This window comes from Platichthys flesus, chromosome 16 (genome assembly GCF_949316205.1).
Source record: "Platichthys flesus chromosome 16, fPlaFle2.1, whole genome shotgun sequence".
Taxonomy (NCBI): Eukaryota; Metazoa; Chordata; class Actinopteri; order Pleuronectiformes; family Pleuronectidae; genus Platichthys; species Platichthys flesus.
In genome coordinates this window covers 16,209,248-16,234,029 of record NC_084960.1, presented here as the reverse complement: position 1 = coordinate 16,234,029, position 24,782 = coordinate 16,209,248, and the positions used below count along the sequence as shown (strand labels likewise).

Below are 24,782 nucleotides of genomic sequence, written 5' to 3'. Positions count from 1 at the left end.
TCGAGAGTCAACTCTCAAACTGGCCGAAACACGCTAGACTTGAAAACAGAATTTTTTGGCTGAAATATCAGAAGCTTCCACTTCACTACCGACTATGAATTACCCTGAAAACACGGGTTAGGATTTTTACTCTGAAAACAAAACCATACTTGAAAATTCTAACTGATGTAATGAACTTCTTATATTGACTAGAGTTAAAATAAGTATTTCAATGAAACAAAAAATATCAGAAGACTCCACTTCACAATCTGTTTATTTGATTAAAGATGATTATAGACGCCTGGACACATGCTGATATGCAAGTGATGCTGACTAACTTACAAACAGGAGTGATAACATCAGCTTCTTGGTGGAGGTCAGAGACATAGAATGTGAAAGGTGTAAGCTGCTCAGCTGTTAAGTGGATATAATGGAGAGGTCGGCTGAATTCAAAGAGTCCGGTTAATAGGTTTTAAATTAACACTTTATTTGAAGATGTTACTGTTTTACACTGAACACTCTGCACGAATGAAAACTTCACTGAAACTGGAGATTTCTGAAAATACATATGCAGTTGTTATCTGTTGTTTCGAGAGCTTTAATTTAACATAGACCACAGACATGAACACACAGTACGATACGTCATGATTCACGAGTCCAGTCCGCCTGAATTCACACATACTACTCACGTTACTCAGTTTGTAGAACCCATCTGGATATCAGTGTCAGTGCAAATTAGAGTGTGCGTGTGCGTGTGTGTGTGTGTGTCAGAGCGTGCTGCGTTAAGTTTCTAGAGGCAGATTCTGTGGAGGCTCTGCAGGCAGATTGTTCTGGACTTGAACTTCTTGCTCAGCTGGAGCTTTATTCTCTGTAAAAGAGCAGAAGAATATTAACAGACTGAAAACTGTTTTGACACAAATCCACAGTGACAACACGTTGCCACATGTTTCACTTGTCCTTCATTTTTTACCGTTAACTTCAGGTTTAGGGGCCTGTGGTTGAAACTGTAGTTCTCCATTAGGGCCTGCAGGGGGCTGCCCATCTGCTGCCGGCTGCTCCTTCTGTCTCTGGGACATCTCTAATACCGCCTTGAGAAACAACACAAAAAAAACTAAAAATGATTCTGAACTGGAGATGTCCTGATACCATCTTCCCCTTCCTGATACAGATCCCAATACCTGCACTTTGCGTATCAGTCAATATCAAGTACAGTTCGGATACCAGTGCATTTAAAAAATAACTTATATAATGTATTTTACCAGCTGTATAGAAGTGAAGACTGCTATAGTTGTTGTTGGGGTTTTAAGTGGCATCACTTTCTCCACCCCTCGAAACTGAAGTCTTCCCTACTTGTGCACGACACTGTTTTACCTTTGGGACTTTCCTGTGTTAAATATAGTCAAACTGCTGACTTTGTAATCTTGCTCTGGCTAACGCTGCACGACCAGAAACCCCTTCTTCTCTGCTCGAAAAACAGTGCTTCGTAACTAATGGTTTGGAGCAGCGGAGAAAAGGGGATTCTCCGTGTAAAGACATTTGCAGTTTAATCTGTGTGAAACTTTAAAGATCAAGAGACATTTCCGATGCTGGTGTCAGTATCAGACCATCAATGTGATATAATTGTCCCCCCAGTGTCTCAGATGGTATGATCACCTTGGATGTGTGAAACCAACGTGAGGTCACCCATTGGTTTTTAAGCTGCCGTTTTGAATCCTCGAGTTTGGCATTTTGTCGAGCGCTATCTTATTTTTTTACAAAAAAGTTAAAGAAGTAATCATATTTTGTAGAACAGGGGATGGAGCCTGAATGGGGGCTTGAGGGCAGTGCACACCCACCTACAGCTGTGACCTACACCCATTGGACGATGAAACTAGAGATTGACAACCACTTCTTTTGAAAATATAGAGTTGCTTCTGGTCAGTCAAGAGAATACATGCTTCAGGCCTTTTTTCGCATTGGCTTCACTTTCTGCGTCCATTTTGATTTACAGTCTAAGGTTTGGGAGGCGGAGCGACAGTTACCTGCTGGTACTCTTTCTTCTGAGCCTCCAGGGCTTTGCCTCTTTCATTCAGCAGGTCCTGCTCCTGCCGCAGCGTCTCCGCCCTCCTCTTCAGCTCTTCTTCTTTGTCTCTGAGCTCAGCCTCAAAGCGCTGGAGCTCTTCTTCCGTGTACGCCGGCTTCGTGTCCAGAGTCTGGAGAGACGTCAGGCGAACACACAGAAGTGATGGTATTACAGAGGGAGCAGTGAGGGAAATATTCTAATGCTTCACATAGAAAGTATGTCAGCAACAATAGCCTGGTATTATTGTTGATATAAAGCAGATTTAAGGCTAATTTATGAATACAGCCTGTCAAGAATCCAGTCCTGATGTGTTTACATCCTAATTCCACCAAACGTTAAACAAAGAGCTGCTTGACCCATTTAATTTCACCAACCGCATTTTCCCAGCTTGTCCTAGGACATGAACCACAGGCGGTCTAATAACCAGACCACATCCCTGCCCAACAGGCAGGCTCTGGGCTCTTTACCTCCCACTCTCTGGGGTTATGAAAGTCCCTCTTCTCTGTGGATTTCAGGAACTCCTCCACGCTGACGAGCCGGTCCTTGTTTGTATCGACCTTTAAAACGCAGAAACAAGGTCGATGTCTCAGTCAAAGCAAAGCAGAGAGAACAGTTAATGGGATGTGATGGAGAGATGAAAGCAAATTAAGACTCACATTCTTCATGACGTGCTCCCTCATCCTGAGCCTTTCTTCCTCCATCTCCATCATATCATCCTCCTCATTCTTTGGATCGTAGACCTTCTCCAGCTGGAGGAGGGAGATGAACAGATGTTAGCTGCCGTGAGGATGCTGGTGCATACCACACCTGTCAGGTTTAAAAACTTTGTATTTTCCTAAAACGCCGACATAAACAGCTGTATTATCAAGCTGATGATCATCCACTTGTCATATTCTGTTGTCTGATTTAAATGCGTTTTCCATCTGGAAACTGAACAAGTAAAACCCTAGAACAAAACTGAAGTGAAAGGAGCTGTAATGAACTGCAGGGCTTTTACCTCCTTCGTGAAGAGAGCCTCCAGTTCCTGCTCGTCTAAAACCCCATCTTCGTTTGTATCTAAACAGGGCAGAGGATCATGGGAACTGTTTCAAATCAACCTTGTGGGAATGAAAAAGAACTGGGGTTAAAAAGGAGGTGTTGTTACCCACCATGCAGTTTGAAGAAGGTTTTAGGGTTGAACTCTTGTGGATCCAGGCCATCTGTCTCCTTCCAAACTTCCCGCAACTGAGCAACACTACCCTGAATGTGACAAGACGCAGCAGAAACAGGACACGCATGTTAAAAAAAACTAAAAAAAAAATTCACTTAACGCCACCCGTTTCCACTGATTATAAACACGGATCCATCCGTTGCCCACCGGAGCGTTAACTTTAGGGTGCTGCCGGTGTTTGTCCTGCAGCTCTTGCAGTCTCTTCTCCTCTTTCTCCCTCTTCTCCAGGTCCAGGCCCTTCAGGTACTCTCTCCTCTCGTGCTCCTTCAGCATCTCGTAGCGTTTGAACTCCTCGTGTCTCTCGGCGTCGTAGTTCTCCAGGTCCTTGGTGGCCTGAACGAAGGAGACACGCGTAAACAAAAAGCTAAAAAGGCAGAAACACACCTGTCATTGTTTTTGGCCCCCTGGATTCTGACTAGAGCGATTCTGAAAGAATGTGGGGGAAATTATCACTTCTCTACGGGTCAGACACGTTCACATCAAGAAATAGTCTGGGACATTCAGGTGAGGGGTGGAGCTTGGGTAGAGAATGTCATTCCACAGCGGAAAGCTCAGAGTTTTTGTTTACTGCACATCAACACTGGCATCAGCCCTTATCGAAAAAAGCTCTTGGATCTCATTGTCTTTCCAATATGACATCTTCGTTTTTACATGGTTCTCTTTGTCATCCTGAGATATTGCTATTCTTCCATTGTGTCTGTCAGGTTAGAAACGTAATCAACACGGCCACTTGCTCACTGTGACTTTTGCAGATATATTCCTGCTGTATTTTTACATGGGCTCTCTCAGACATTTTACAAGGGGGCCGTCATAAAAACATTCCGGAAAACATCAGGAATGGACCTCGGTGCATGTCTGAAAGCAGTGAGGGAAACTAGAATCCCTCATCACAGCTGAGTCTTACCGTCGAGATCAGCAGCTCAAGGTCTTTCGCCTCAAACGTGTTTTGATTGTGTGGATCCAGATGTTCAAACTGCTTCAACAGGGAGGCGTGGTCCATCTGGAGGCCTGCATGGAAAAAATACAAGAATTACCAAACACATGTTTGACTTCTGACAAACATGACTTTGTGCATTTATTTTTCAAATGTTAAAATATCAGCTCTTTGCATCTGCATCTTTGCAGATGAATCAAAGATGACAGCACTGCACATCTGTAAGCTTTTACTGAAAGTGAAGCAGCAGCTGCCTGATTTCTGCATGTTCTAAAGTATTGTTTGTTTTTTCTTTTCACTGGCGATTAAAAGTTGGACCAAAAACTCACCCAAGGCAAACTTTAATTTATTTTTGTTATTCATTAAGTAAAGTACAAACATTTGCATGTTACTTTTTCCCAAATGGAAAGAGGTTTTTTTTCTCCATGTGATGTCTTTTTGATTTGACATGCATTATAAGCTGTGGTATTTGTCAAGACTTTACATTTGATAAAGTAAACCACATATAACGTAGGAAAAAGCTAAGTTGCTAATAAAAGATACTGCTTTACAAAAATCTGTATTGTGTAATAACCATATTTTTAAACAGGGGTCATAGATTACATAGAAATCTGATAGAATCTGCAAACACACTCCCCTCGGCCGTTCAAAGGAAAATGAGTCCACTCACTCTGTGTGTTGGTGCTGTCCAGTTTGGCCTTCAGCAGCATCCTGAGCCGAGACACCTCCTGCCGCTTCAGCTCATCCAGCCGAGTCCTGACATGGTGACCGACCAGGTCCAGCTCTTTGCTGAGGCGGCCATTCTGGCAGAGAACACACGTGGGAGAGAAAACAAATCAAATGTTAGATCCCCTTGGTGCAAGTCAAAGTGAACAGGGGCAGCTTTGTGGGTGAGGAGGAGAAGAGAGAGAAATGGTAAGCGATGGATCCTAACCTTGATGTCCTCTGTGTTGGCTGTCTGCAGTTTTTCTCTGAAGTGAGGGTCAGTCTCCAAAACCTCGATCACCTCTCTGAGATACCTGTCGTAGTACAGGCCTGTGTCCTGCAACAGTGTGTTGTAATGGAAGGATTAATTTAACGCCAAAAAGACTCTCAGCTCGAGCTCATACGTGAAACGGTGAAAGAAAAGAAGAAGAAAGGGAACCATACAGCATTCTCCTCCGGTACTTCCTCTTTAACTTCTTGGATGCCTCCATTGCGATCAATAGGCACCGACCAGACCCCGGCAGCGATGGAGAGAAGCAACAGCCAGCCAGGATTTAGGTTCATCCTCCTTTAAATCAAACAACAACAACAGAGGTGTACAAGTGATAAACCTGGACAAGATGGATCTCTGGTCAGTTGTCAGTTCACCTGCAGGACATCCTTTCAATACACCTCTCCATTTCTGCAGGGATCCTTCACTTGTGAGTTTTAATGCAGGGCAACATACAGATACAAAGAACCATTCACATCAAAAGTTAACTTAGAGTCTCTGATCAATCTGACTACAAACTGCATGTGTGCGTCTGTGGGAGGAAAACCCACACAGACACAAAGAGAACTTGCAGACTCCACACAGAAAGACCTCGGCCAAACCCGGATTTGAACTGGAAACCTTCTTGCTGTGACAACAGTGCTAATAACTAAACTGTGCCGCAAACAATTTCAATCAGAAATAAACTTGAGTGAGTAAATCTATCATCAGTGTCAAACTTTCACTATATTTATATTATTTGAATAACAGGAACTTCAAACAGTATTTACTCAATAGTTATCTACAGTCACAAGTTCAAGGAACACGTCAGACACCCAGATACAGACACAAAACATCACATCCTGAATAACTCTACGTCATCATAGCCTGTGATAACAGCCAGATAGGTATAACCAATCACATTTGGTGTAAATGGTTGGTGGCTCGTGTGCACATTATATGCCGAATTCAGCAGGAGACTTCAAAGAGATATAAAAGGTCAAAAGTAAAACATGATCTAGTCATGAGTTTATTCAACACTTGGAGATGTTTATAATCATACATTTCCAAAATGGAAACTCGCGTACAGATCAGTTTGGAGCAGGAAGATCTCATATCAGCGAGGGAAATAGGAGGATAGATTTCGTAAAGGACACCGGAAGTGTCACTAAACTGACTGTAAAACAGAAAACATATTTTGATGACGTTCTTCGTGTTTGTAGCTAGTTAGCCAGCTAGCTTAAAAGAGGAAACATGGATGCGGAGGGGAGGTTAGTGATAGGGATTCAAGACAGACACGGATATTTCTGTGGCTGTAACACACACGTGAGATGAAACACGTGGTGGGTGTGCGTTGACGTTGGATTTTATACACTATTCGTTCTTTTAACGTAATTTAAAGGTGTTACAAGAGCTACTTCTCCATCAACGCAGCTTTTAGCTATGGGAAATATCAGGCAGAATTCTTCCTCCGCTTATACGTCACGATTTCCTGCACATTTTTAAACTCAACTGACGTCAAACCAGTAATTTAAATGAGTTCTAACAGAGAAACGTCTTTAAAAACTCGTGTCTTACCGCTGATGTTGTTCTTTTCAGATCAAACGATCAAATCGCGATTTCTACTTGAGTCGGAGAAAATTTACGTCATGAAGCAGCGGCGCTTTGCTGCTTTCAGGGACGGTTGGAAATACGAAACCCCACGAATAATGACATTTAAGTAATGCCAGCAGATTAAGGAATTTGCCAAATTATTATTAGTTTATGTACCGAGGATTTTTATATTTTTGATATTTTAATTGTTAAAATGCCATATCAAAGATTTCTAAGTTAAAAAACATGGCTTTTGTGAATTTCAAAATCCTACCTAAAACGTACAAAATGTACCTGAAGGCATCATTGTCCCCGTGGTAAACATAACATCGACACAATTTATGTACAAACGTTTTTAATTGTTTGAAAAATAGATTTGCTGTATATTTAATTCAGTACATAAACACAAAGTCATGGCATAGTGAAATAAATTAACATAAATAGAGTCAACAATTGCACGTGATGATAAATTAAATATATAAATATGAATGCATCAAAATGACATCTAAGCTTACAATAAAATTAATAGAAATAGATAATAATTAAATATGGCACATGGAAAAAACCTACTTGCAAAAAGTGTTCACAAATAAATACAGTTAAAAAAAATTAAATAAATTAACAGTCACGCAATAATAATCATTATTTCTAAATGTATATATATATATATATATATATATAACCATGTCTGAGCATTTTGGGGTCATTTTCAATTTATATCAGTTTGACTGATGAACTTAAATGGTTTATATTGATTTACACATGCGCTGCATCAGCCGATTCAGTGTTTAGAAATCAATCTCTCTCATGTCAGTGGGTGTCCCGGCCCGCTCATCCTCCTCCACCTCCTCCTCCACCTCCGTCTCTTTCTCTGTGGGGCCCTGCTGAAGCCCACTCCTCAGCCGCTGGCGGAGGCCGTACTCTATCATGTCACTGTAGCACTGCAGCACTGCCTGTGAAGCAAGACAGAGAAAGTGAGTGGATTTAGTCAGAGATGAAAGACTCTTCATGCATTTGACATGACAAGATTGGTGTGTAGTTGCTTTAGACAGGTTGTTTTTGCAAATCCAATTCCCTGAAAAAATTGAATAATAAGGAAACCTAATTTAAATCAAATTCAACTGAAATGAACAGGTCTTTCCTTACCAGCTCAGTCTGGCACAGCTCTGCCAGCTCTTCACTCATGTGAGCCAGCTGAGAGGGCCCCTGGTTGCCCAGGCCTCGCAGTGCACAGTTGAGGGATGCTGCAGCAACAAGTGATGGAGGTGCTCCCAGGAACCGGGAGTCACAGACACACATGGCCGCCAGTGTGTCACTGTGCCGCCGCAGGGTGGACAACCGCTCCTCCGAAGACTCAGCGCCGTCCCCATCGCCTCTCTGCTCCACTGAGGCCAGGAAATGTGGGAGGAAGTCTTGAGGGGTCACCGCTGCTGTGTCCCACCGCAGAGTGGCCAGGATGACTCGCTCCATTTCCTGATGGAGGGAACAGGTGGTTTTAGGAATTAGAAAAGTTGTGGTGTGGTAAAACATGGAGTTAGTCATAAAAACATGAGCTTAAATTGTAAGGCTGCATTTAAGATCAGTGATCAGATCTGGGCAGCTTCTCAGAGGTGAAGATTCGCTGCTGCCTCTCATCATTTATCCAAGTGAACAGAACTCTTATGACTTTTTATCTGAAAAACAAGAGGCCCCCTTGAATTTCATAGACAAAACAATCGACTGATTAATCCCTTATAGTAAGGTAATCCCTTAATACGATGTTCATATGCATCTTATGACTGGAACTGATGATTGGCATCTATGTTTTATTTCCGCAGGTAAGAGAATAGATTCTACAGTTGATCAGATTAATAAGAAAATAAAAAATGGAAGTTTGTTGATTATATACTTAAAGTTTTAGACAAGCTGACATCCAGTTGGCGGTTGACTGGTATTTTTAGTTCATGAGATACTTGGTAATTTTTTGTTTCCTTACAATTTCACTTATATTTGTCCATCTTATACTATGATATAGCTACATAAATGTTTTCTTATAAAGCTTAAGTACCATAAAAGGTATAAAACTAGATTTTTATTGTTTAAAATGAACGTTTACACTGCAGTTTGATGTAAATTAGTGATGGTATCCGGGGCCCTCAGTTGGAAATTAACCAGAGTTGTCATCTTCACTGGACTCTTTCACTCCAGCCTCTACAGTGACCAAGTGATGGACTCACCCGCAGGGTCGAGGGCAGGAAGCTGTAATCGGCTGCGGCACACAGAGTGTCTGCAGTGATGTTGTCGCACTCTGTGAGTTTGGATGCGATGAGGATGCAGCCGGCGGCCAGGCAGTACGGTGAGACTGGCACAGACAGAGTGGCAGACAGGAAGCGGTCCATCAGAGAGACAGACAGAGGAAACACTGTCTCATCAGAACCGATCTCACAGCACACCTGCAGAGAAAAGACAGAGGACACCGGTGTCACAGCTGCTGCGATGACACAACTCCTCCAAGAACATGAGGCAGAATCAAGAGTTTCATACCTCCATGGCCCACTTGGCGAGCTCCTCCCTGCGTTCTGGATCCCTCTGGATGAGGGTGATGTAGAGCATGGAGGGCATGTACCTCTCCTCCACGTGAAGCAGCCTGAGGATCACACGGTGCCCCGACACTGTGGGGTCCCAGGCGGCTCGCAGCTGAGACGAGCCTCTGTTGGGGCCCTGGCCCTGCACCTGACTCTGGTCATCCTCGACCTCTTCGCACCACAGAGACACAGACATGCCCCTTTCCATCTGCACAGCCTGATGGGTAAAATATGAACCTATTATGTCCAACTGGGAATGAAAAACAGCAGATACTGTCCTTCTGCCACCTGAGCTGCTGTGCAGGTAAGGGGTCGTGTAGAAATCCCTGCAGATATTTTTTCCCCTTCTTGAAACCTGGACTCTGGTGTCCTGTGGTGCTGTGCAGAATATCAGCCCCCAGCTGAGTCCTCTGAGTTTTATACCCAGCCGGGAGAGAGAGGGAGGGGGAGTGGCAGAAAGTCCGAGGCAGAGAGGGGTGGGGACCCTCATGAGTGACATAAAATAATAAGAGGACCACAATATGGTCTGTGCAACAATTGCTCCAACAGGTGGGGAGAGGGGGAAAGGAGGAGAGTGAGGGGAGAGAGGGAGGCAGGGGAGGAGGAGAGGGGAGCAGACAAGAGAGGGAGTGGCCCGCAGGGGACAGAGCAACAGCTTGTCCTCGACAGTGAAAGAGAGAAGGGAGGAAAAGAAAAGGCTACGAGGGGTGAGAGGCAGAGAGAGAGAGAGCGAGAGGAGAGAAAAGGTCACCTCCACACTCTGACAATGGGAATGGATGACAAAAGGATGAGGGTGTTTGTTTACAACGTGCGGAGGGCAGGAAATATGTCAAACACATGGATGGATGTTAAACCATAGCTGCTGGTAGATAACAGGGATTATTCTCATCTTCTAACACTGGACCACAGGTTAAAGTTAAAAAGTTATATAAATAAATAAAATATAGATTTTCATGCCAATATGAAAGAATTTCTTCTTTTTTTTAATCTTGTGAGACAACCTTAAGGCCAGATCAACAAAATTAAACTGTCAATCTGTGAAGAGCAATGCAGCTGGAATGGTGAGTAACATAATTATTTACATGTAGTTTAGATATTGAAACATTTTTCACGAGCGAATGGTCCAGATGTTCTGGTTTCATCATCTCAAATATGAACTTTTCTTTCTTTCCTTTTACATTTGTATAAAGTATCTTTGTTTTTTTGATTATTTTTTGGGACAAAACTCAAGGCTCTTATTTTTTTTAAATGGCACACCTTTCTTTCCAAAATGACAGAACTTTAAAACAACATGGGAAAGTTCTGGATGCAAATAAATGCAATGAATCGACCAATCAGGAATTTAATTCACAGGTTAAATGATATGAGATTTAACTATAGTTGTAACATTTCTCTTCAGTTTGCCATCAATGAACAAGTGCAAACAGACTTGGATATATCCAATTAAAGTCATAGCGCCACCTATTGGCAACAGGTAACAGTATGTTTGACATTATGTTATTTTTTATTTCTCAAAGCTGTGGTATCACATCCACTTCAAATTTGATCAGGAAAGTCTTAAGGCGTTTGATGATGACTCATTGTTAAAATTGTCTTTGGTGGCATGGTGAATTTCCATCTATCACGATGAAAGTTTTAGTTCAGGCATAAATGATCCAATCTTCACCAAATTTCACATGTCACATTTTTTGTGAGATACATGTTTATTCGTAAGTAGAGCAGGGACATGATAATGTCTTATTACAAATGTTCAAGTGAAACAAGGATGTATTACGAGTATGAAACAATTTTAAAGAGTTTTCGCCCCAAAATGAGTTAAATAAATGTTGGCCTGTCATCAAGTCACCACGTGGAGGAGAAACACAAGCAAATCCTGTTGTCTTTGAACAACTCCTGAAAAGTACTTGTTATATTTTCTATTTTCTCCAGGCCTCATCCCTCTCTTTACTCTCTGGAGTCTCATTGTCAAAGCAACCTGTGTCCCGTCGGCCTCCCCTCCCTGCGCCTGTGGCAATCTGCTGCTCATGTTTAAAGAGCAGTGAAGCCACTGGGGAGGGCTGGGCAGGCGAGGTATGTGCAACAGACAGTGGAGCCGGAGCAGGTCAATGAGCCGTATTGTCTCCCTTTACAAATCAGTGTCAGACAACAGCCCCCTGGCCTTCTGCCTGCTGCTAGTGCATCACACACACACACACACACACACACACACACGTTTCACACATTCATGGGGTAGACACACTTTTCACACGCTCCCCGGGGACTCCTCTGATGGTCACAGTGGGGTCGCTCTCACCAGTGGAGAATACAGATTGTATTTGATGCAGTCATTACAGGTGGCTGTTCACACATTAGAGGTTTCAATGGCAGCTCACGTTTCAAATGGGAGTTAAATGGACGACCACAATGACACCATGATTTCAGCTCAGCATCAATTATTCATGCTCCATTCAACGCGGAGCAGACGACCAGTTCCACAAACTTCACAACTACATGTGCAGCACAAAAACAATTTAAACCTGATGAGATTTTGTATTTACTTCAAATATAATTATTTTATTAGACTTTGTCTTTCATATTTCATCACATATCCTGTGATCGAGGAAGTTCTCAGATCCTTTAACACTACAACATAAAATACTTGACTTTTATGAAAATCTATGAAAATCATAAATTATTAAAGAACTGAGTGGAAATTAAATAACCCCTAAAAAAAATTGTCTGTGTATTATATACTGGATTATTATTGCTGTTGTACATGCATTTAGTTGAAGTGGAGCTTCAAATTGGAAGTTCAATCCAAGCATCATGTTTTATAAACTATAAAGGACTAAAACCTAAAAAATGTATTAGAATATAGGTATCTGAACTCAGAACAGTACTTCAGTAAACTGTTCACAGTAATAGCTGTTGGTGGTGCTATACAGGGGTAAAGATATAAGGGATATGTGTTGTGAAAAAAGTTTCACGTTTCAAGAAGGAGAAATACAACGACTGCATGGTCTCCACTACAGCAGCATGTACACTGTGACATGGACACAGGGTCTGAATCATACAGCTGCTTATAAATAAAGCACAGTTAGGTTTGATCTACAAGTTATGATCTGATGACATTATTATGATTGCATGTCTTCATTCTCTTGTTTAAATCTTGGGGAGATATTTCCCCTGTGCACAGATTTTGTTGTTACTGTGACCAAAAGGACAAGGGCAGCACAAAATCAATTCACCCCATATAAGCCTAAAAGAGGGGTATGACTTAAATAATAAAAAATAAATAATAATTTATTTTATCTATAGATGACTTTGCAAAACCCAAGTTTTTAAGTACTTCCGACTAACTTTAGTCCACTAACAGTTTCATTTTAACATTCTCTCTATCTCATCTACCTGCTTTATTTGATTCTAGTTTTACTTATTATAAGTATTATAATATTATTCAGTACTATTCATTTTCTCACTGTATTGTTAATACCTTGTATTGCAACTTTTCCATGAAAGGCACTTTTAAAAACAAGTCCGATTTGAATGGAAGGCAAATTATTGATTGGATTATGTAGTACAGTCGAGAAAATCTGATTCCAGAAAGATATAAGAAATAAAGAAGAGAAAAATGTAAGATAGAATATGATAAATAAAATATAGCACAAAGATAAGGGAGTAGAACTGACTGATTCATACTGAAAGCAGTGGAATTATCATTCAAATACACAGCGGAATAGGAAAGTCAAAGAGTAGATTGTGCAGCCACATCATCTACCGCAGATAACAGCTTTCCTAAGACACTCAGCATAATGACAACATGAACAGACCATAATCCTCCAGCACTTGGTCGATTGTGGTGTTAGTGAGAAAATGGGGTTTAAAGCTGTCGACAAGGCCTTCGCCTATAAAGCAGGCTTTGAGAGGAAATGAAAGCAGATTGAGTTTGAATGAAGGCCTGAGTTAAGTTTGGCTCTGTCAGTCAAGTGAGGTCAGGAGGGAGGAGGAGAAGGAGGAGGAGGAGGAGCAGGAGGAGGATGGGACAGGGAGTGACAGATCGTGGGCCTGTTTAAGCACCCTCCTAAATTCATACACCGCAGCTGTATTCAAACAACACAGATCGAGGGTGTAAGAGACAGCGAGTGGCCAAAAGAATAGTGCAGCGGGTCCTGAGAAGGAGGTGTGTCGCCCCCGCCCCTCATTTTCCAGCTCATTTCCCGGGACAGTGGAGAACAGAGGTCCTATTTTCCCCTCCGCCATTCACCTCACACAGACACCTGCTGGCCAGTGGGGAGGGGGAGAGGGGAGAGGGCAAAGTTTAACCAGTTCACAAGTTAAAGACGTCACATTATCTCATAGATGTCACTGTTAGCTGGAAAAAATTATAATTTATCAGTTTGATCCCCAGGGGGACGTTTTTTTGTTACAGTTCCTCCGATCAAGAATAGAATTTCATTAAAAACCTAAAACTCTTATAAATATAGATAAAAAATCTGAATAAAATGTAAGTATGTCCAAATGTTAAAGTTTATAAATACACCTATTCACACTTTGCCATTTAATCCTTTTTAATTTTCAACTGTATTTTAATGAGTTAGTAAAAAAAAAATCCAGTCGATCCACTTAAATATTTTTTTAATTATTTTCTTTTTAATTGATGTTTCCTCTCCTACTTCACAACATTTCAGAGGAAATATCCATTTTCTTAATCCCCAGCATATGTTCTACGACTGTAGTTTTTGTTTAGATGAAGATGTGACACATTCAAACACATGATCAGATTATCACTGCTTGAGATGATTTGATCCTTCACTCTTATGTTTAAGTACTGTAAGATAAATGTAAAAATACTGCATCTTAAGTAAAAGTCTTGTTTTCTTGAGTAAAAATTCAAAAGTTTTAACTACTTTATATTCAGTTGGGTGGATTAGATCGCAGTCACGGTTGCATCACAAGAAAAGTATTCAGTTCTGCATCATCTTGTATTTATTCGTGGAAATGTTCTGAATTTTATGAACCAACCAACTAACGGACAGGGGTGAAAACATCATCTCCTTGGTGGAGGTAATGAAACAAGGAGCTTTGAGCACACTTTGCTTTTTTCGTACAGGGTCACAAGCCAGAAAGGTCAGAAGTCGTATTTTTAATGAATTTATCATGTTTCTTCAATACAAAATCTTTATGTTAAAGTAACTAAAACTGTCTAAGAGGCTATAGAACATAGTGGTGGAGAATCCCACAGTGGCAGGAAAATGTAAATACTTTAAGGGAGTAGCCAAGCAGACCTAAAAGAGACAGACTGATAAGATTCAACCATTTAATTGGTAATAATCAGCAGATGGAAAGTTATACAGGCAATTACGAGGCTTAAAATATTACCACGCCGCATGTGAAAACTATAAGGCATGCAAAAACGTTTGCATAGGGCTGGAATGGCATCATACAGTACTGACAAGGTACTGGCAGTCAGTTTATACTTCAATATCTTCCCTTTTCACGAACAGTGGAGAGGGAACAGGAGGAAATCTAAACCAAACTCAACAAAGAGGTCGCACTGAAGTGACAGGCGGGGAGGAAAACAGCTGTTAAACAACTTGGGAAAAGGTAAAACAGCAGAATCCAACAGAGGACGGAGAGAAAAGAGAGATGACAGAAACTCAGGAGGATGTGAAAACAAGTGACGAGCTGTCCGGGTAAAAAAAAAAGAAGTAAAAGGAAGAGGAGCACGAACACAGTGTTTAAATATCTTGGACTGAAAACTTCAGGGGTACATTAAAAAAAGAAAAACACTTCAACAGCACCCCCTGCCCCTGACAAACAGTAACAACAGTCTTCCTTCTCATTTGATCACAATGTATATATAGATTCGTTTTTTTTCCCACATATAAATATCTTTCATTCATCGTTTAGTGAGCGTCAGTCCACCAGCTGACTTTCAGACTCAAGGATAAGGGTGACCACGTGCTGAATTAGAGGAGGAAGCGGCGGCCTGGGATTGGCTGAGGAGGCGTTGTGCCTCGCCGGGCTGTGAGTCCGGGCTGTCCTCGTCAGAGCTGGGGGGAACGTGGAGACCGAGAACCTTCTGCACCTTGATGGGAAGCTCCTGGGGAGGGGGGAGGAGGAAGTGACAGGAATTATTTTTCTATTGTGGTGGACATTGGTTCTGAGTCGAGTTGTCTTTGTTAGTGTATTTGTAAAAGCTTTCTGCAGCAAGGATCACACGGGCAAGGTGAATGACGCGAGTGTGATAAAACAGTGAAGTGTCTGCCATCATATTTAAGTGTCTCTGTGTGGGTGACGCCCTGACCAAAAACAGGTCGGGGTGTGTGTCTGTGATTGTATTGTTCTGTGTCTGGAACATGTGACGTATAGATTGCATCATTTCTGTATTGGAGAGGAAATAATGTTATCTGTGGTAAGGATGTCAGTCAGTTGAGTAGATAACCAGATTTCAACTCGAGAACATCAAAAGGTCACTATTGATGCAGGGGACCTCAGGATCAACTTCTGTTTAGACAATGTGGTCACATGCTAGACAGTGGACGTAAATGCTATATGCATAAAGTTTATGTCAAGTTGTACCCTAGATGGAAATGTCTTCTGTAAGCATAAACTAAGTAGTTATTAAGTAAAGTAAGTAGTTATTAAGTAAATGTCCATTACACTATATCACTTCAAAGCAATGCATTAATACAGGCCTTTATCTTTACTGACTCTATGGCTGAAATGCACCTGATCTGCACAGATTTTGCAGAATTCAAGAGGGGAATTTTTTTTTTAGGGAAGCTGATGGGTATTAAAAATTACAACTGGAGTTTTTTTTATTTTTATATTGTAAATACCTACATTGGCTTCTAATCATTGGATGAGCAATTGCATGGACTCAGAAGAATAGGATAATCAGTGAGAAATGACACAATCCCAGGTATGTATAGATATGAATCATTATTGAGTAAATGCCTAAAAATCTGAATATAATGCATCAACTATTTCTTCTGGAGAAGGCAACAAAAAACAATTTACCATTTGATGCTTTTTCTCATAATTAGAAATATTTTACAAATACAATGGATAACAAATTAATAATATCAAGACTCGTATGTGGAAAAAAAAATAGTCAAATGGAAATGATTCCAAATATTACTGGCTTGTTTAGCATGAAACAGATAAATGTTGAGCTGTTGTGAATTTTATGAGATGACGCAAGATGTAACTTTTTCCATTTAACTTTTTCTTTTTCTGCGACAGATTATAAGAGGTGAGGAGAGAGACAAATTTCTACATTTGACAAGAAAAAACAAGATGTAAGAAGAAGAAAACAGAATTTGAGATAACTCCCTCTTTCTTATGGTTTTGATCCCTGGAGATGCAAACCTGCACGATAGAAATTCCTGATGTACATGTAATAATGACACTGAAACTTCTCACAAGATATTTGGATTGAGCTTTTAAAATACAGGTGAAACACTGAGAACCTTGCCGTCTTTGACAAAAACTGGAAGATGACAGTTTATTCCGCTGACTCTTCTTACCTTGCACTGAATAAACTGCAGATAAATGGCCTCCGCTCCACGTAGAACACTCTGCAGATCCAACTTCATCGTCAGCTCATTAATGTGCTGCGGATCAAATGACAATACACAAAGCCTGTTGTTAATGTGTTGACACATTGAGTCGTAAACGTGACACACATGCGGTGCACACCTTCAGAATAGTGTTGAAGTCATGATCTGAGCCAATCAGCTCTCCTCTCTGGGACTCCAGGATCGAACAGGCTATCAGCAGGTGGAAGTTGTCACATGGAAGACCAGTCCACTGGACCTGAGGGAGAAAACAGGATGTTACAGAGGTGGGCAATCCCAGCTCCCACTGGGTGAGGGGGAGGTTACAACCTGAACGTGACGCTAGTCTATCACACAGATAAAAAGTTGTCATTGCAGGGTTCAGGCATTTTTTTATAGAAATCAACCCCATTTGGTTTTATGTCGGTGTTTCACTCAATACTTAACTGACAATTCAATTAAGCTCCTTTTCCACCGGTAAAAAGAAAAAATCACTAACACCCACTAACATCTGGCTTTTGTCTGAAATGGTAATGGATACAATGGCTCCCAGGTCAAATTACTCTGCAGAAGACATTAGTTTTAACCTGATGCCAAAAGGGAACCTGATCACCTGAACAAGGTAATCTTCAAACATTGTCTGATGAAGATGGCAGCATCTGGAGATACAAGCTTATAAGCACAAACCTATAAATGCTGAAAACACTGTGGCAGTGAAATAGGGTTAAAGATTACATTACATAACATTACATGTCATTTAGCTGACGCTTTTATCCAAAGCGACTTACATTTTTTTTTTTAGAACACTCATCATTTTATGAGGGGCCATCTAGGGGTTCAGTATCTTGCCAAGGACACTTAGGCATGCAGATGGGATAGAGTGGGATTTGAACCGGCAACCTTCTTGTTGCAGAGCACCCGCTCTATCCCCTAGGCCACGCTCTCCCCTCAATCAAAATGGGAGCACTACAGATCCTTAGTTAACAGGTCCTTGTTTTTTCCACCCTATGTCAGGTATAATCGAAACCCTGGTAGACACAAACAACCACGTATGCTCGCAGAAACACCTACGGCTAATCTGGAGTCACCAGTTAACATGCATTTCTTTGGACCTTCAGCTGTTTGAGCATCATAAAAACCTTCATGTATGTAAGTAAATACAGATGTTGTGCGCTCACCTCCCACAGAGTGAGGATGTCCTCGAAGGAAAACTCTCTCTTGAACCAGATGAGCAGCCAGCGGAAACAGAAGCAAAGTGAGCCGCTGTCCTGGGAGTCTGCGGAACAACACAAATGGGTTTTCAGTTCAGCAGCAAACAAAACAAGAACACTGAGCTCCTTGTAAATGATTTATCCCTAAAACTGAAATTCAGGCACTTCCTCACATGTGCCTGATGTGCAGCCATCTGCAGATGCTTTTATAGATAACTTATACATTCTGAAGCGTAGCCTGAAGGTTGCAGAATGTTGAGTAGCCTCTTTATTCTTGTTTCTGTTCCGCTTTTTTTAGCACCATACTTATGAATTAGGAATTATTTTAATGAAATCCAGAATGTGAGTGGATGGATGTTCACTGACTTACCCAGGAAGTCGCACAGCTCTGGGTCTAGAGCCTTCAACAGGATACTGAGCTTCAGGAGCTGCTGCTTCATGGCCTCCTGAGACTCTTCAAAGTTCTGATGCTGCATAGATGAAAACAGAGGCGGACTATTTGTCACCAATAAGTCTGTGTAGGTCTGCAGTCATATAAATGAACAAGTAAAAAAAAAAAAAAAAACTGTGATTTATTTATGACTTATTGGGTTTGAAACCTAACAAAGATCCTTCTGTAAGACATTCAAACACATATAGCAATGTGTGCATTCTGTTCTCGTTTAAACCAGAACTGCTGATGAAGCATATTCTTATAAAAATTCCACTTTTTTAGTGCTTCTACACGTTCATTTGGGTATCTGGCATGTCTACCGTCCCAAAAACTCAAAAAACATTCCTGTGATCTGTTGTGGGCACTCAAAACAGGTCAATCTGAGGAGGGCTGTGTTAGACAGGGTAAAAAGGTGCTGTTGTAAATGATCCTTGTGGTATTTTGACCAGAATATGTTACAGATATTTCCTTAAGACCCCAAGGAACCATTTTAACGTGCGATAAAATGGGCATAATATTTCCCCTATAAGTTAATACAAAAATGTTTTCACTGACCACATAAAAGTATCGCATTCGAACTTCATGTCAAAATTTCACTCATTCTCTTTTACTGTTGATTTCTAGAACGATTCAGACGAACTCCCAAATTCAAAAGCCGCAGCCACTAATCCTGTTGAAGTGAGAAACGTGTACTAACCACCAGCTCCATGAAGCCCGTCAGACACCAGAAGGATTCCACCTCGTTCTGGGTGATGAACAGGAGAGGAGCCAGGAGATCACTCATCCCCTGGACGTAACCTGGGCAGATGGAGAATAATAAATAAATGATTAGAGTAATTTATGAAAAAAAGTTGTAACTGAACCGAAAAAGAAGTGAGTTGTACTTCTTTTGGCCAACAAGCCAAGTAAAATCCTACCAAGATCAAAGTTGAACATGCAGTACGTCATCAGCACATCGTTGAGCAGAGTCAGTCCTGGATTGTTGTTCCCGGAGAAGAAGGTATTGTGTCTGTCTGTCCTGCTGACATCTCTCTCTGTCCCAAGACAACAAAGCCAAGTTCAACTTTAGCATCACAAGCAGCGGACGGATACAACGATGAACTGATCCTCTGTTTTCTGACCTATCAGGCTTCTGTAGCCTCTGAGGAGGGAGTTCCTCATCTCCTGCTCTTCGGTGACGGACTTCCACTGCACTTTCATTCTGAAATACTCGTCCCTGCAGACACACAAGGTAGTATTAAAGTTTGTCGCTGCCTTGAGGGAATAGTTGAACACTTTATGAAAACATGCTTATTCACAAACTGGTGTCAAACCATCAAAAGCATGTAAAACAAAAAAACCACTGACGTTTTAAACCGCAGAATGTCTTCCCGTTCTTTAGTAGTGCTGTTCCATGGATAAAAACCCAGAAGGAACTTCCAGATCTCTCTCCTTAGTGATGGCATGATGCCCTGCAAGAGGAAAGAACAACATCAATAAAATGTCTATCTATTATAAAAATAAAAAATAAAAAATGAATCCTACAAACAGGGGATAAGTACACTGTCACTATATTAACAGCCTTACCCCCCTGAACACCAGCTCTTTGATTTTGTCTGGGTTTGTCACGCGGCCCTCAGGGTCCAGAAACTCCTCCCATTTGTCCAGAGGTTGTCCCCTGGTTACGTCTGGTCTGGGACCGAGCTCTACCCCCTAGACGGAAAAACATAAACGAGGGATTGATGCCTCCAATTCTCACATCTCTTTTGACCCACAATTTTTTTGTGAGCATTCGTCTGATTTATTTTGATCTACTCGCTAATTCACTCTCGGAAGTGACAGTTATCTGAGAGGAAGAGAGGGGGTCAAAGGTTGTGTTGTAGACTTTACAGCTGTCTAGGCTTCATACCAAAATGATTCAAACGTTACAAATACAGTACAATCATTTAATTCCTGGTTTCTCCAGGAAAAAAAGTTGTTACACGCTTCCTGCTGGTGAATGGTTCATTTGTACCTGTGCCTGTAACAATGAATTTTTATAAACATATTTGTACACGTTACCCATCGAGTACCTGCGGGTGGCAGGACTCTAAATGGTCCTTTCAGAATCTTTCTCTTACACAGTTGATGAGCTCAAATCCAGGCTCGTCATCAGACTGGGGGGGCAGGTTTGGATCCTGACCAGTGCGCAAGTGGGCAGGGGAATCTGGAGGCCGGAGGGCAGCCTTGAAGAAATTGGTGACTTTGGAGAAACCACCAAATGTTGTGGCGTAGGGGTCCTGGATGAATCTCTGTTCAAGAAGACAAAAAAGCAACGTGAAATATGAAGAGGCGTGTTACTTGTATTCCTTGTGTGTTTTTGGCTAAACAGGAAAACACTTCTGTCATATGCTGTGACTCTGAGTGTGCTTCATTATGTGAGTCTGAGGGGAGGTCGGGATCCCCAGTGATAAGGTTGTACAGTTTTTAAATTAAGTAAAGTCCACAGTGTGACTTTGATCAGTATTGATCACTAAGCTTAAAAAATTTATGATCGATTTATGCTATGATGGAGATTGATACTATTAACTATACTTTACGACTGAAAACATTATTTCAGCTTTAAATGTACCATGTAAAAACCTGCTTTCTTTAAAATGAAATCAAAAAAATAAATAAAAGTAAATTACCGTAACAAGATCGGAGCCGTCATCAAGGAGGTGCAGCCTATCAAAAGAGTGAGAGAGCGCACCTGTCTCATGTGGGTAAGCAAGGTAGAGTCGCCCATCGACTGGTGACCTGATAACAAAAGAATGCATGTGACCTTATTGCCACTCATGTGACGCAACATGTAATCAGCTCCGCCTGAAACGGGACGTCAGCTGCTCAGAGTGCTGAGAAACAAATTCCAACACACTGACTCTGCTGCTGGGAGTGTTACAGTGATAATACTCACGGGTCCAGGACGATGTAGTGATGCAGGGCCCGAAGAAGTTCTCTGGTTCCTCCCCTGTGGAAGTGTAGAGCAGGCAGGGGGTGCCCCCCTCTACTCGTCAGCACCAGGAAGTTTCGACCCAAAGAGAAGCGGGCCCTCCGAAGAGAGTAGAGCTCTGACAGAGGCAGAGAGAATGACCACTGATCTGGAAGAGAAATACGGGATATTTACTTTCAGACATGGTTTCTTATCGACGTAACTCTATGTCAAAAGTGACAGAATTGTTAAAGGCACCTGACTCTTTGACTGGAACATGTTCTCGATCTTTCTTCACCGTGCTGATAACAGCCCAGTCCGGCTCATAACCAGGGTCAAAGTGTGTGTCCTCCTCCCCTCCTTCTCCGTCCTAATTGGTTAAACAAAAAAAGTTGATGACATATTGCATTTGAGTCAGAAAATACAAACACATTTTGTGGTTTTCATGACTGCCCACCTTTTTGGAGTAGAGTACAGCGGGGGCACAGCGGCCCTCATCCTCTAGCGGGCTCCACTCTAGAGCTGGCACCCCAGCCTAGAACAAAGAGACAGTTAATGACCCGAGTGCTTTTGGGGGTTTCCCTCTGTATAGCAAGCTTGACTCAGACATATTTTCTTACCCGCTCCACAACACGGATGAACCCTGGGATGGTGGTGTCCTGGTTGCTCCTTTTGGCATTTGTGTGGAGGTAAACTCCCTCCTTCTCGAATATCAGCTGAGGAAGAAGCAATACCAAGGTTATAAAAAGCAAGGTGAGATAAAGAGATGCCTCAGTTCTGTGCCAAAGTGAGGTTATGGGGACATAATCTGGAGGTGTATGCTAACAGTATCTACAAGGGGTTGAAAATTGTTCTCATTATAATTTCCCAGAGCCTTAGATGAGATAATAAAATGTCTGACCAATATTCTAAAATACAACTTAAATCAGGAACTGGCTTGTTAACAATATGTACATATTATATTAATTTCCTTTTTCTTGTTTTTAGGTCCGTCTTGCTTAGTCTATAATTCATCTACTCTTTCCATCCCCCTATTTTTCTCTTAACTGATTTATTGTTGTCATTTATTCTGTATACAATAAACACATTGTTTCCTTGCTGGACATATACTGTATTACCCTCTATGTATTTGTTATGCTATGTATGAGCCAATTTAGGATATGTTATTATCATTCAAGCTGCCTTTTCCACATCTAATCAAAGACAATGGATAGATTAGGTTCATGCTGGGTTCTGTATTTAATGTTGATCAATAAACTTTGTCCCTGTCAAATAAATACATAGACAAATCTGGTCACATTGAGGCCATTGTTATAGATGTGTTATATGGTTTAACTACTTATATGTCAAATGAAATGAGCACACCGTGTTGATCAGATAAGACTGGCTGATATGTGTGGGTGTTATGTAGTGATGAGGTCGAGGTGTCACATCAAAGGCAGTGAATGACAGTGATCACATGACTTCAGCTGTTCTGGTCTGTCAGGTCACTCCACCGGAGACCCGAAACTCGCACATTAAAAACCCGAACTTGTTGGGCTGAAGCAGCTTTGACCTAGTTAGCTACAGAGCTAACGTGCCTGTGTGGTAGTACACACATCTATCGGCTTCTAACACAACAGAGCCAGACGTGTCACGAGTGATCCAGATGTCAACGTGTAGCTGACGGGTTTACCTTCTCCAGCGTTGTATTGAACACCGTCGGCTAGCTAGAAGCTAACAGTGCCCCGAAATCTCGACTAGTTCCACCCGAAAATCGAGTGTCAAGCTGTGGGGAAAGTTGTCAACGTGCTCACATCAAAATGCTGGATGTAAATGCTTGATAAAACCCAGAACTACCTTGTAATCTGGGATGTTTTGCTCCATTCTTCCGCCGCCGGAGTCACTGCTTCTTTCTTCCATAACAAATATGACGTCCCCGTTTTGCTGCTCTCAAAAGCCCCCGCCCCCAAGGCTACGTCATGGAGTACGAGCCAATCAGATGTCTGTATATACTTTGGGTGTTTTTTAACGCCATAACGCGACAACAAACCCCATTCAGCGATGCGTGATGTCAGATAGAATATTACTGTCTGTAATAATACTTTACATACTAATTTAAACATATTCAAATACTACTCAACATGCCGATGACGTTCCCAACCAATTGGGGGCAGTTAACATGCTGGTTTATATTAAAATATAATGATGAAACATTGGAAAAACAAGTTAAAATCTCTTCTTAATTAAATCAGGATAAGAAGTATGACACTCTAAAGATAGTTTCAGTAAATTAAGTGCTATGCTTCATTACTTATCTTTCCGAGTTACATATATGACCTGAATTTAACCTCAATTGTATTTGCTTTGCTCCTCTGTGGGAAGATTTTATTATCATCTCTAAGTGGTCCTGCTGTGTATCCTTGTACTGGGATTTCTGTGTCTTTGTAGTCTCCAGTTGATCTGCTGCACTTTGGAATCATGCTACGTCTACTTGTGATCATTTGAGGTCCCCCCTCAGCGGTTTTTAGTGTCTTGCATCAGTTCTGAGTTTCTTTGCAACTGTTTTGAGTTTTCTTTGTAACTGTTTTAGTGTCTTGCATCAGTTTTGAGTTTCTTTGCAGCTGTGTGAGAATCTGTGCATCTTTTTTGAGTTTATTTATCACAGTTTTAAGTTTCTTTATAGCTGTTTATAGTGTATTTGAATCAGTTTAGAGTTCTTTGTAACTGTTTTACACACAGTGTCTCTACAGCGTTTTTTGTGTAGTTGCCTCCATTTCCTCTTTCTATATAGGTCATTTGAGTGTCTTTGCATCTTTTTGAGTGATAGCAGTTTAAGTGTCTTTGCAGCTGTTTTTAGTATCTGTGCATCGCCTATGAGATTATTCATAGCACCAATTTTCTGTGTATACATATTTCTTCTTGTAAACTGTTTTAGTATCTTTACAGCTGTTTGGAGTTTTTAGCGGCTTATTTTACTTTATTTGCTGTTGTGTGTTTCTGCTGCAGTGTGAGTTTCTCAATAACAGTTTGGAGTTGTTCTTTGTTGCACTAATTAGTCATTAGTTTCCTTGTTACCGTTTGAGTCTCTGCCGTCTTTCGTGTCATTGCATCAGATTTGAGTTTTGAAACTGTTTTGAGATTTTTACTGTTCTTGAGAGATTGTCTTATTTGCAAATCGAGTGTCTTTGCAGACGATTAAGCAGCTGGTGGGTGGGTTGCATGGACATTACAGAAAGAGGTGGGTTTGGTGGTGCAGGTGAGAAGGACTTGGTGGGCTGTACACGTGCACGAGAACAAGGCGAGGACGAGTTCTTGATCACGTGTACAACGTGCGTCCGATTGGAAGGCAGTAAACAGGTGACGTCAGAGCTACGCCAAGTTGAGCTATC

The 24,782-nt window shown here is 41.4% G+C and overlaps 3 protein-coding genes across 3 annotated transcripts; all 3 read right to left on the bottom strand.

Moving 5' to 3' along the window:
- Positions 1–445: 445 nt before the first annotated feature.
- nucb1 (nucleobindin 1) lies at positions 446–6,818 on the bottom strand. The gene is made up of 13 exons (XM_062408549.1): positions 6,719–6,818; positions 5,335–5,458; positions 5,120–5,227; positions 4,856–4,988; positions 4,156–4,259; positions 3,399–3,584; positions 3,190–3,280; positions 3,039–3,097; positions 2,698–2,790; positions 2,509–2,598; positions 2,001–2,171; positions 950–1,067; positions 446–847 (listed from the first exon to the last, which is right to left on the bottom strand). Exons 2-13 carry the CDS (start codon positions 5,452–5,454, stop codon positions 762–764), a joined length of 1,359 nt encoding a protein of 452 aa, XP_062264533.1. The 5' UTR covers positions 5,455–5,458; positions 6,719–6,818; the 3' UTR covers positions 446–761.
- Positions 6,819–7,484: 666 nt separating this feature from the next.
- ccndx (cyclin Dx) lies at positions 7,485–9,585 on the bottom strand. The gene is made up of 4 exons (XM_062407177.1): positions 9,257–9,585; positions 8,950–9,165; positions 7,880–8,206; positions 7,485–7,686 (listed from the first exon to the last, which is right to left on the bottom strand). Exons 1-4 carry the CDS (start codon positions 9,503–9,505, stop codon positions 7,522–7,524), a joined length of 957 nt encoding a protein of 318 aa, XP_062263161.1. The 5' UTR covers positions 9,506–9,585; the 3' UTR covers positions 7,485–7,521.
- A 4,818-nt stretch (positions 9,586–14,403) lies between these two features.
- tbc1d17 (TBC1 domain family, member 17) lies at positions 14,404–23,335 on the bottom strand. The gene is made up of 17 exons (XM_062408259.1): positions 23,251–23,335; positions 22,032–22,127; positions 21,869–21,946; positions 21,670–21,781; positions 21,397–21,580; positions 21,131–21,239; positions 20,582–20,752; positions 20,049–20,174; positions 19,830–19,933; positions 19,604–19,698; positions 19,400–19,516; positions 19,180–19,280; positions 18,420–18,519; positions 18,017–18,114; positions 16,981–17,097; positions 16,809–16,895; positions 14,404–15,379 (listed from the first exon to the last, which is right to left on the bottom strand). Exons 1-17 carry the CDS (start codon positions 23,311–23,313, stop codon positions 15,218–15,220), a joined length of 1,920 nt encoding a protein of 639 aa, XP_062264243.1. The 5' UTR covers positions 23,314–23,335; the 3' UTR covers positions 14,404–15,217.
- Positions 23,336–24,782: the final 1,447 nt, after the last annotated feature.